General features: G+C 39.1%; 2 protein-coding genes across 5 annotated transcripts in view; both read left to right on the top strand.

The window, feature by feature from the left end:
* The first annotated feature begins 223 nt into the window (after positions 1 to 223).
* On the top strand, positions 224 to 5,930 carry LOC115029092 (shieldin complex subunit 3). Its single transcript, XM_029468415.1, has 2 exons — positions 224 to 572; positions 3,685 to 5,930. The coding sequence occupies exon 2, from the start codon at positions 3,788 to 3,790 to the stop codon at positions 4,553 to 4,555; it is 768 nt and encodes a 255-aa protein (XP_029324275.1). The 5' UTR covers positions 224 to 572; positions 3,685 to 3,787; the 3' UTR covers positions 4,556 to 5,930.
* Trappc13 (trafficking protein particle complex 13) overlaps positions 258 to 13,047 on the top strand; it is a 35,733-nt gene continuing 22,943 nt past the window's right edge. For 2 of the 4 annotated variants that reach the window (XM_021180042.2, XM_021180041.2), the window contains exons 1-4: positions 490 to 572; positions 8,293 to 8,361; positions 9,695 to 9,794; positions 11,330 to 11,414. In XM_021180042.2, the coding sequence (XP_021035701.1) occupies positions 527 to 572; positions 8,293 to 8,361; positions 9,695 to 9,794; positions 11,330 to 11,414 (300 nt within the window). In that variant the 5' untranslated portion in view covers positions 490 to 526. Of the gene's footprint in view, positions 573 to 8,292; positions 8,362 to 9,694; positions 9,795 to 11,329; positions 11,415 to 13,047 lie in introns of all 4 variants that reach the window. The other 2 variants (XM_021180040.2, XM_021180039.2) reach the window with 2 other exon arrangements.

Genomic DNA, 13,047 nt, shown 5'->3' with positions numbered 1-13,047 from the left:
GGCGTCTGCGAGTAATGGAGAGGAGAAAAAAAAAAATTTAAGTATGGAAAATAAATAAAATTTTATGGTGAAAATGACATTCCTGTAACAATATTTTTTCTCTAGAACTGAAACGAATCAGAATAAAGGAGTGAGCTACATGCCACCTGCCCCGCGTACACTGCGAAATTTATATAAGATGAACTACAAATCCCAGCATGCCATGACAGTAGGGCCCTCCCCCACCCCCACCGGGCCATGAAAGCTTTTGGGAAGCCGCGAATTGTCAGCAAGAAGTGGATCGTTGTAGTCAGCCTTAGTGGTTGAGGCAAGTGTGTGCTTCTGAGAGAAGGAATGGCCGTGGTGGTACAAAGATTTCACTGGGGCCGTAAAGGATTTAGTGACAAGAGAATTTAAGTCCTCACGAGCAGAAAGAAGTCGGGCGTGCGTTTGAAGCCCGATCTTCCGGGACCTGTGCTTTGCACTTTCCTTGGAGACCCGGTGAAACTTCAGCCTGCGTAGGCTGAGGTCAGAAGTGCCCGCCAAGATGGAAGTGAATCCCCCCAAACAGGAGCACCTGCTGGCGCTAAAAGGTAAACTGTTGCTAACCTGAGACTCCTCACTCTGTTGTTTGCCTGTACCCTCACTGTGCGAAGGATCCCCCACGTAGGCCTTGTCCCTAACCCCGGCACTCGCCTTCCTGCTCCTCCTGGAATGAAATGCGAACCCAAGCTCTGAGAGCTCTCTGCCACCGCAGCCACCACATTTTGTCCACTGAAGCTCACGCCTCGACCCTGCCGCAGAGATCTCTGTGAACCAGCATAAATTTTAGCTGGCTTTTGATATGTTTTTTTTTTTCAAAAATTACTCCTTTATATCTGTCCATGGCGCAGGGATGAAGTTACGATAATACCAAGGATTTGAAATAAGTGGAACTACACCTAATACTTCTTAGATTTGTTGAAATATACTACAAATTAATTCGTACTGTAGTATCATGTTTGTGGGAAACTTGTCTAGACTATCTTAAAAACTTTAACTGTCTATACGCAGAAGTTTTGAATACGTTTTAATGATTTAATTTGACCAGGAAAAAAAAAAAAAAAGATAAGAGGTCAGATTTTCCTTGAATTTGGTTATCGATAACCTTTTATTTAAAAACATTTTCAGCCTCTTTTTTATGTTTGCTACTGTCACAATGCACTTTCTTGCTTTTGGGATGTGCAGTTATAAACTTAACACTGCCTTCAACTGATAGGGAGAAATGCTTACAAGACATTTGAACTAGATTGAATTGCACTTAACCTTCTTTAAGGCATCCCTTTCGATATACTCCACATTCCTCCCTCATTCTCTGTGAGCTCCATCCATACACATCTTACATTCCAGAAGCTCGCCAGTTCCATTCCTAACCTACAATCGTGTTTTGATGTCTGCAGTTAATATGACTGTCTATGAATGTGGAACTAAGAAGGTTTGCAATATTTATCAATACAACAATGAGACCTGTAGACTTCCACACAATCTAGACTAAAATAGATTATATGTGTTTGAAAGGAACTTACTGGATGTTCGTTACCTGGATCTTACATCTAGTGTGTGGGCTAGATATAACTTATCTTTTAAGGTCTAGCAGGTTTTTCAAGATAACATATCTAGTAAGAGATCAGGGCAATAATTCAAAAATCATCTTTCTAAGGTATTGTTGCCTCCTAGAAAATGAAAGAGCTCTTTCATGGATCGTTATGATTTCTATATGAACTTAAAACAATTATATGAGCTGCTAAGTGTGATTTCACACAACTTAGAAGCTACCAAAAGTCGCAGTGGTAGGGAGTTCTATTTGTTATTACTCTTCATTTGTAGAAAGAGAAGATACTTAGTGAATTGACATTAAACTCTCAGTGTACCTGAGAATGACCTAGTGTCCCTGGTCCCCTCGACTCCACCTTCCAGATGCTCAGATCACAGATGAGCACCATTAGACTCAGTTAATGGGATGCTGGGATTTGAACCCAGGGCTTTGTGCATGCTAGGCAAGCACTCTACTGACTGAGCTACATCCTCACTCCCTTTTGTTTTTCTTGAAACTACATTTTACCTAAAAAGATCTCTCAAAATTTCACTTGTTTCTTTAGTATATCACTGAATATGTTCAGACAATAAAAGAATTCTTGGTGTCCTACTTTATACTGAAAAGGGGTAAAGAAAACAAAAATAAGCTCATTAATTCCTTATCTTTGATTGTAAGCCAGAAAACGTCAAGAAGTGATCATTCTCAACTGCTCAAAGACTGTGTCATCACATATTAAGTCTATACTAAAACTTAATGAATCTTAGGAAAAATATGGTTATTTTAAGGCTGTAAAATGATTCATTATGCAGTTACCTCTTAATTCTTAAGAATCAGACTGATTTTGTTGTGACATCACGACAGAAATCAGGGTCATAGTTTTTGTAGCAGTGTGTAAGACCATAAATTAGTTCTCTCACGTTTGGGGAGTAAAAGACTAAACAAGTGTGTGTGTGTAGATATAGAAGAACCTTTATTATATTTACCTTTGGCCTGGTTAGGAACCACAACTTGTAGATCAGATCCTGACTGCCTCCATTCCTGAGGCCTTGTGTGCTGGAACTTCTGGTCACTGCTTTAATTTGGGAAATCACGAGAACTTCTGTGTTGTGCTCTTATTCTACATTGGCGTCCAGTGAACTAACATCTTTTTTTTTTTTTTTTTTTGTTTTCCGAGACAGGGTTTCTCTGTGTAGCCCTTGCTGTCCTAGGAACTCACTCTGTAGACCAGGCTGGCCTGGAACTCAGAAATCCGCCTGCCTCTGCCTCCCGAGTGCTGGGATTAAAGGCGTGCGCCACCACGCCCGGCTGAGTACTGGGATTTTTAAAAACTATTTTTTAGAAGACAACTTCTATTTACATGGATGTTTTGCCTACATGTTTGTCTGTACAATGTATTTATGTATGTATACCGTGAGTGAGTGAGTGTGTGTGTGTGTGTGTGTGTGTGTGTGTGTGTATGTGTGTATGTGTTTCCCATTGAGGTCAGAAGAGACTGTCTGATGGAGGTGGTGTAATAGATGGTCATGAACTCTCTTGTGGGTAAGGGAATTGAACTAGAGTCCTCTGGAAGTGTTCTTAACCACTGAGCCATCTCTCCAGCCCCCACCCCCAAAAAAAATTTTTTTGAAATATTATGTGATGTGATAAGAATTACCAAATTTTTGTTTCTTTTATGGTTTTAGGACTATGAATACCAAACATTTTAATGATAATATTTCAAAATCCTATATATCCACTTAGTTAAACGTGTTGGCTATCAGCATTTTCAGGCTAGATGTAATCTTCAATCCAACCTCATTCAGATACCTTATTGTGTGAAAAAGTTTTCAACTGTAGTCCCATCTGCCATAGCACTTAGTTAAAGAACCATATGCAGGCTGGGCGTGGTGGCGCACGCCTTTAATCCCAGCACTCGGGAGGCAGAGGCAGGTGGATTTCTGAGTTCGAGGCCAGCCTGGTCTAAAAATTGAGTTCCAAGACAGCCAGGGCTACACAGAGAAGCCCTGTCTCGAAAAGACCAAAAAAAAACCAAAAACCATATGCAGAATGGATTCTGATTTCTCCTCCCTGCCCGTCTATATGCAGGCTGTCCCTACCAAATCTTACTGTTTGCAATGCTTCTACTTTAGGTCCTGTTTCTTCTGATTTGACAAGAAAGACACTTTTGTAATAATAAATTACATTCTAGCTCTGAAGAATTCAGCTAAGAAATTTTATCTTCATTAAGAGTTAATGGATAGCTGCAGAATGACCACTGAAGTAATATTACATTACCGACCATATGAAAACGATCCCAAACAGCTGGCAAAAATTGCAGAAAATGTAATTCAAGACTTTCCTACTCACCCACTACCAAGATTTATTCCTTGGTTTCCATACGATGAGTCCAAACTTCCACTCAAGCCTGAAAGATTACCACCAGTAATTTCTGAAGAGGCTGCTGAGAGCGTGAAGCAGTACTTAGCCGTTTCAGAACCTGGTGTTAAATCCCAGAGCTATGACTGCACAGTAGATCTCTTGGAGTTTCAGCCTAGTTCAAAACTGCAGCACTTTATCCAATCACACACACTGAAGGAGCAGACCAATGCGGCACATTTGGATAAAAATTCAGGAAAAGAAAAACAGCACAAGCAGAGATCCTGGAGTGTTTCGCTTGCCGGCAGACGCTGTCCAGAAAAGGTCTTTCCTTTGTCTAGAAAATTGCAAGCTAGTTTAAAGACACTACATTTGCACTCCTTTCATAGAGCAAGATGGACTTTAGAATACAGTGTTTGCAACAACCAGACTCTGGAAGACATTTGGACAAAACTCAATCGCCTTATCAGGCACAATGAACTTCCTTCTTGTAATGCTACCATCCAGAGACAGTTAGGCCAAATATGGGTGTTCTGTGATATTAAGTGCTGTGAATATGTAGGAAATCTTCTTAAAGAAAGATTATCTCTTATTGGGAAAATTGATTTATTTGTACATAAATATGGTGTTATTTTTAGTATGTAATAAATTTTCATCATCAGGAAAAGTATTCTGAATGAAATGAATTTGGACTGAAATTGTGAAATGAATACATTGTACTGATCATTACATTTTTAATGACTTAAATTTTGATGCTTCTTTATAGTATGAAGAAATAATTGTGTAATATGGATACAGTTTGTGTCCAGTCTATAAATATCACATACTTCCAAGGCTTGTCGGTCAATTCAGGAACATTCCAGATTGTGTTTATTAGCATTCTTTTAAGTGAACTCTGATGAATTATTGTTTGTACTGAAATTGAAAGTAAGTGTTCTAACCTTTATTCCAATGATTTGAGTTTAAACGAATGGTTTTATTTTAATGAATCCTTAAAAATCCTTATTCGCCTAAATATAATATGAGCTGTGTTGTAAAATTAAAAGTCTTATCACAGTATGTCTGATTTTGTATTTTTCATGATTGGTTGCCAATCAAGAGTTAAAAGTTTGGAAATCATATCACTTTTGTGATGGTTTTGTTATTTTAAAAGGATTATAACAACTAAAAAGTATAAGTTGCAATGAGATTATAAACAGTTTTTAAATCCAAGAATTAAAAGGAGCGTCTATGTTTTCATATGTGGAAAATTTGAAGTTTTCTGGTGTATTCCACGTGAACTGCTGCATCTCAGAATTCTTTGTGAAACAATGAAAGTAAAAGCATAGGAATTGGCAGCAGTGGTAGTGTTCTCCTTTAATCTTGAGAAGCAGAGGCAGGTGGATCTTTGTGAGTGCTAGGCCAGCCCGGTGTACACAGTGTGTACCAAGACAGCCAGAGCTGCACAGAGAAACCCTGTCTCAAAAAAACAGAAAAAGTTAAGGTTTTTTGCTTCAAATAGTACAGTGATTCTAAAGAAAAAGTTCGTTTCCCACTTACCTAGCTAATACTTACGGCGTTATCAAGATCTGACGACTTAAAACCCACTGTTATTTCCTAGAAGGCTTTTATTTTTAGTTACATGTATGTATTGTGTGTTTGCATGTGAACACACATGCCACTGTGCATATGTGGAGGTCCGAGAAGGGCCTGAAGGAATTGGTTGGTTATTTCTTCCCACCTTGTAGGTCCTGGGAATTGAACTAAGGTCATTGTGTGCTTTTATCCACTGAACTCCTTGTCTAGCCCTCTAGAAGCCTTTTAAGAAGATGTCAGATCTTTGAACGTGGTGCTACATGTGGATCCCGGGGGCTGGGTGACTTGCTATTAGCTGCTATCGTCAACCTCCCTTCCCTCTCAAGATCCCACTGTTTAATCACACATAGAACATGCTAGAAAAACAAAAATAAGTGTGGAAAGATAAATCAGTGAGAGCCTTTGGAAAAATGCAGCCAGCACTTAGTCTCTAGGAAAGAGGCAGACAGGAGATAGAGAGAGAAAGCAAAGATGCAGAGTCATCCAAGTGATAAGCTTTGGTTTGTTTGAACTTTGACCTAGTCTTAAACAAATCCAACTTCATTGCCCAACTTAACAAATAATAGGTATGGGTTTAGTGGGTTTTGGATTTTTGAACCAATAACTTATTTTTTTTTTTAAGATTTATTTATTTATCATATGTAAGTACACTGTAGCTGTCTTCAGACACTCCAGAAGAGGGCATCAGATCTCGTTACAGATGGTTGTGAGCTACCATGTGGTTGCTGGGATTTGAACTCTGGACCTTTGGAAGAGCAGTCAGGTGCTCTTACCCACTGAGCCATCTCACCAGCCCCCAATAACTTATTTTACCATTCAAGCATAGATTATAAAATTACTACCTAATAACTAGTACTTAGTTTTAGTTTCTCTCTCAATGTTTCTTGTGTGTGCACATACAGAGGCCAGCCCAGGCACCTCAGGCATCAGCTACCTTGGTGTGTTTTTGTGTTGTTTGCTTTGCTTTTATGGAGACAGAGTCTCTTTTACCTGAAGCTTGTCAGGTAGGCTGGGGAAGCTGGCCAGCAAGTCCCAAGGAGCCAGATGTCACTACCATACCCAGCGTTTCTTACATGGTTTCTGAGATCTAACTCGGGGTCTCATGCTGGTACACAAGCTCTTTACCAAATGACCCATCTCCCAGCCACTGCCAGAGTTTCTCACATCTTGCTTTCATAGGTATTTTGTTCTTTTATACCTAGCGCCTTCAGCTTTTGAGATGCATTAATTCATTATAGGACATAGATGGTTGTAAATATGCCTTTGATACTGGTATATTTGATTTTGTCGTCTAGAAAAGTACATTGAAACCCTAGTTTGTTTAAAAGCTCAAGGAGAGCCAGGCATGGTGCAGGCCTTTATCTGACCACTGGGGAGGCAGAGTTAGGTAGATCTCTGAGTTCTAGTTCTGGGCTGCTAGTGAGACAGACATACCTCAAGCACTAAAGGAATGAGCTGAGGGTACTGACTTGTGGTTACAATATTAGCACTTGAAAGACTGAGGCAGGAGAGCCAAAGTTCAGGGCTAGCCTGAGCTTCGTGGCACATTCTAGGTCATCTTGGGCTGTGATATGAGACCTTGTCCTAAAACTTCAAACAAGAACAATAAAGTTGGAAGAATGAGCTGTTTATATAACTCTGCTTGCCCAGTACGTGTGTCACAGATTTGCACATAGGCAGGACATACAGCTGTGCACATGCCTGTAATCCCATGCTCAGCCAAGGCTGGGCGATAGAGGATGTGAGCCCATCTAGGCCTCATAAAACAATCTCTAGAATCAAATCTTTAAAAAGCAAAAGAACAACAGAAATGGGCTTTGAACTTTAGCTATTTAAATTAAAATACCTTTTGTGTACCTCTCTCAGGATAGCTATCCTCATGTTATATTTAATAACTTTAACTGTTTTTTGTTTTTGTTTTTTTTTTAATTCTCTACTTAAAAGTAAGAATGGAGGGTCTGGAGAGATCTCAGCCATTAAGAGCACTGACTGCTCTTCAAGAGGTCTTAGTTCAATTCCCAGCAACCACATGGTAGGTCACAACCATCTGTAATGGAATCCAATGCCCTCTTCTGGTGTTCTGGTGTGTCTGTAGACAGTGACAGTGTACTCATATAAATAAAATAAATAAAATCTTTAAAAATATATATATATATATATGTATATATATATATATTTTAAAAAACTAAGAATAGAGGCTGGAGAGGTTGTTCACAGGTTAAGCACACTTATATATTGCTCTTGCCTAGGAACCAGATTCTGTTCTGGGCGCTTCCAGGCTTCCATAACTCCAGTCCCAGAAGACCTCATGCCGTCTTCTGACCAGGAACTCAGATGGTACACACACACACATCCCAGGCAAGACACTCATACCAAACCAAAAGAAAAAGCAAGACTGAAGGTTGGAGACACCAACACCGTATCTTGAGCTGGTTAACACCAAAATGGAGTCCTGCTTGAATTCCCTGGGATATTTTTTAATAAGACATTTCACCCTTGTGACCCCAAGTTTACAATCAACTGCTTGGGGGATATGCTTTAAGCAGTATGAAGTCACCCTTGTTCTAGCCTAGGTTCTGCCACTGATGTATTTTGCTGCATATAATCTTTAATGTGCAGAATTACCTTCCACAGGCGTTCTCGGCCTTGTATGTGTAATGGAGATACTATTTATAATGTTAGTACTTATCTTTCTCGGCCTTGTATTTGTAATGGAGATGATATGTATACTGTCAGCACTTTTATTTGCACTGGACTTGAATATTAACCCTAAACAATCTGAACATTTTGTCTCTCTTCCTTGACAGTGATGCGATTGACTAAACCTACTTTGTTCACCAATATTCCTGTAACGTGTGAAGAGAAGGACTTACCTGGTATGTAAGGAAAAGGTGAAACCTGGGCTCTCCACACGATTTTGGAAGATGCGTACCTTTGACAGTCTTGTGCTTGCCGTTTGTTGAACCCTGTGTTGCGTGTATTTCGAGTATGTGAAGGTGGTCGTCTGAAAGATGGGGCTCCTTTATAATCTGCAATTCAAGATGATATCTTTTGATAACAAGAGAACTTTAAGATACATTTGTATTTCTATCACTATCACAGTGTTCTCTGAGTCCTCAAATATGTATTAGTAGTCTGTTTAGAATTATTGGTGTTTCTATAGTGTATTTATGTCTTAAGACCTTCAAAAATGAAGTATTCTGTGAGATCGGTTTTGGTTTTATTTTGTTTATTGGGGTGGGGGGCTGTTTGCTATTTTGTTTTTTGGAACAGGGCCTCACTGTACATATCCTAAGGTGTCTTGAATTCTTGGCCCACCTGTCTCAACCTGGCAATACTGTGATTACAGGCATTCACCTTGTAACCAGAATTTTCTGACATGAATTCTATGATACTACAGATAAAAAAGGACATTTTGCATTGTAATGTATGTTGAATTTTAATATTATAACTCAAGAATGAGTGTAAATATTATTATATCTCAGTTTTCGTTTTTGACACAGAGATTCATATATCCCAGACTGTCCTGGAACTTACCATGTAGCTGAGACTGATCCTAAATTGCAAAACCTCCTGTCCCTCACTTATAAGTTCTAGGATTTCAGGCTTGCATCACTACACTCAGTTGTATCTGTTTTGGAAAAGTTAGAAATTAAAATTTTAATACTATTTTTGTTGAGATTAAAAAGAAATCTGACACCCTCCTCTCCCCATTGCCCATGGTGCTAGGAGTCAATCCAGGACTTTATTGTTTTGGCTTAGAGACAAAAAGACCACTCAGCCCAGCCAAATCTGAATTGCGAAGATGTAATAAGGCAGCTGGCGCCCGCCTGGAGAGAAACATCCTCAAATCCGTATTCTAGGGGCTTTTAAAGGCAAAGAACACCTAAAAAACGACATCATATTTGACAATTGCAAGGGGCACTAAAGCAAGCTAGCAGTTTAACAGAAGCCAAAACACAAAGTTAGCTGGAGCCGTTCAACCCTGAGTGTCCAGAACAGTTCCCATGGGACTTTTCACAGCAGGTGTAGAAAAGGGAAGATTAATTTCAGGTTAAATCAAAGATGGCTCCAGGTAAGACAAGCTAGAAGAAACTCTGTCCAGTCACATTATGAACACTAGGCAAGTGCTCTCCCCTGAGCTGCTGCCCTCTGGCTCCTATTCCTTTAAAGGCAGGTGGTAAGAGTTTTGTTTTTCTCTTCCTGCAGGTGATCTCTTTAACCAGTTAATGAAAGATGATCCTTCAACTGTAAATGGTGCAGAGATTTTAATGTTGGGAGAAATGTTGACTTTACCCCAAAATTTCGGGTAAGAATGCTAGGTTTACATAAGATGTTCTGCAGTCCCTGAAAGCTGTTATATCATGTTTGTCTACAGAGTAAGAAAGTGCTGCTTGTGCAACTAGTAGTAAAAAGATACAAATTGCTCTTCTCCTTCTTCTCCTTCTCCTCCTTCTCCTTCTCCTTAAGAAAAGCAATGTAGAGCAGAGTCAGTAATGGTTCTAATATGATGACAGCATGTGAACTTTGTTCTTTGGGTTGTGGTTAAAGGCATGAGTTTTGTACATGCTAAGCATGTGTTCTATCACAACACTATCAACAAGGCCCCCAGGCCTAGGTCTTATATGGGCAGTGACTCTGTGTATCTTTAGTTACACTAATCAACGTGGCTGTCGTTTTCAGAGCAGCTCTTAATGAGCCTCATTCACACCCCACTCTTTACAGAAGATCAGACTTGCTAGCTAGTCAGAAACTCTTAAGTGTTTTTATTTCTCCTCTTTTCCTATATTATCAATGAATTAAAACTGAGAAAAAGCCGGGCGTGGTGGCGCACGCCTTTAATCCCAGCACTCGGGAGGCAGAGGCAGGCGGATTTCTGAGTTCGAGGCCAGCCTGGTCTACAAAGTGAGTTCCAGGACAGCCAGGGCTATACAGAGAAACACTGTCTCAAAAAACAAAAACAAACAAACAAAAAAAAAAAACTGAGAAAATTTGAGCCAAAAAAAGAAAGGAACTTTTCAGGGTTTGATACAGTATTTTTGTTTTGTTATACTAGGCTTACAGGGTGTGATCATAAACCAGTGTCTTTCAAACTGGGAAATGTATGGATGTAAAACTATTAAAATTATATAGAATAAGGGGCTACAAAGATGGCTCAGCCATTAGAAGCACAGGCTGTTCTTCCAGAGGACCTAAGTTCAATTTCCAACAACCACATGGCTGTTCACAACCGCCTGTACCTCCAATTCCAGTAAATCTGAGTCTTTCTTTAGGTTTCCACGGGCACTGCATGCATGTGGACCACAGACATAGTTACAGGCGAAACACACATACACATAAAAGTTAATACAATACAGAAAGTTAAGACAATATTTTTTAAAAGCTATGTAGTGTAAAGCCAGTTATCATTTTATTAGGAAAATAATGACTAAGGTCTCCGAGATGAATGAACTTGGAACTTCTAGATTTAGAGCACAAGTTATTTAAAAAATGAAAATGACATTTTCTAGCGTATTCAGATACAGATCTTCTGACAGTGCAACTCCGATTACAGTGACCATAGTTTCCAGGATGGCCAGAAACTTGGGAAGCAGTTGATAACTGTATTATATTGTGTGTAATTACACTCTCACTTTGAAGTGCAATAGGTAATGAATCAGCAGCCTAAGGAAAATGAAGGATGCTGAAGAAATAGTTCCTCGACCCTAAAAAAAGGACCCTAAAAGAAAGAGTTCCCTGGCCCTTCAGTAAACTGTCTTCCACCTGAAGGTCTTCCTTGAAAACTTACTTGATTTCCTTAAGGACTGAATGAGTTTCTGTTTAAAATGCTGTTTCATTTCATAGGAATATATTTTTGGGAGAGACCTTTTCCAGTTATATCAGTGTTCACAATGACAGCAATCAAGTTGTAAAAGATATATTGGTGAAGGTAAGCAACACTCTTATTTGCAAAGCATCTTATTTGGATAAAATAAGAAATCATTATTTTCCTAATAAAATGGTAACTGGCTTTACACTACATAGCTTTTAAAAAATATTGTATTAACTTTATGTATCATATTAACTTTTATGTGTATGTGTGCTTTGCCTATAACTATGTCTGTGGTCCACAGAAGTTTTATTTCTGTTGAGCCTTGGCAACCTCATTAAAATGCATGGTTAATACTAAAATTTTTTTTAAGATTTATTTATTATATGTAAGTACACTGTAGCTGTTTTTCAGACACACCAGAAGGGGGCATCAGATCTCATTACAGATGGTTGTGAGCCACCGTGTGGTTGCTGGGATTTGAACTCAGAACCTCTGGAAGAGTAGTTAGTGCTCTTAACTGCTAAGCCATCTCTCCAGCTCTCACTCCGGTCCCTAATACTAGAATTTTGAAAGGTCACTAACAAACACCGATGATCAGCTAACAGACCCATAGTTAGGGAATTCACTGAAACATTTTCCTTCTCAAGGTTTCTGGTAGCTTAGATGAGAAAATACTTACTAGGCTAAATAATAGTTATAGTGTGTGTGTGACTGACATCACAGTACTTGAGAGGCTTAGAAGTCATTCTCGAGTTGCAGGAAGGTATGGTAGAGGAGAGGACGACAAGAGGTCCTAGAAGATGAGCAGGACGCAGAGGAAGAGTATGGGATGGAGGAAAACAAAGACTCATGTGCCAGGTCTGGGGGGAAAGATAGTTACTGTGATGTCTTGAAAGCCAGGCTAAGATTTTAGCAAAAAATAAAAAAAACTTTTTCAAACAGTTTCAAACAGGCTCTGAGCTTTTACTAGAAGTAAGTAGTCACTCAGCTTGTGTTAGAAAGGCTGGCAACATCACCATGTAGAATACTTCATAGGAAATGGACCAGTTGGAAGACTCTTGAAGAAGTTGAGAAATAAAAAAGCTAGAATTTGCAAGTCCCTTCACAACTTGAAGTGTTTTCAAGAAAGAGCTTAGATAAAGGAATTAAAAATTTGCTATGTGGATGAATGGGTAGAGAAATGTGGTTTATATATACAATAGAGTTCTGTTCAGCTGTAACGAGAAGAGATTTCTATCGTCTGCAAGAGAATGAATGGAACTAGAGATCATCATGTTAAAAGACAAACTACATGTTTTCACTCTGCAGAATTAAGACTTCAAAATTATATGGTGTGTGTGTGTGTGCGCGCGCTCATCTATATATAATATGAATCTAGACAGGCCACGGAGGAGGGGGGAAGAAGAGAGGAAGCAATAGGACAATAGAAAAGGGAAACGTTACAGATTTCATTTTCATCTCATACACTGAACATAGGTTTTAAATGATTCACATGAGACATGGAAATAGGGGAACTATTATTGTAGACCATTGTCAGGGGAAGAGGGACAAGAGAGTTGATGGCAGAGTAGATAGTAACAAAATCAGTGGTACACATATATGAAAGTGTCACATATCCCTGTTATTTGTGTCCTTACTTAAACTCATTTTTAAAGAATGTATTCACTGATAAGTGGATATTAGCCCAAAACTTAGGATACCCAAGATATAAGATACAATTTGCTAAACGCATGAAACTCAAGAAGAATGA

Source organism: Mus caroli, chromosome 13, assembly GCF_900094665.2.
Source record: "Mus caroli chromosome 13, CAROLI_EIJ_v1.1, whole genome shotgun sequence".
Taxonomy (NCBI): domain Eukaryota; kingdom Metazoa; phylum Chordata; class Mammalia; order Rodentia; family Muridae; genus Mus; species Mus caroli.
Note: the sequence above shows the minus strand (reverse complement) of the source record. Positions and strands in the feature narration are given on the sequence as shown.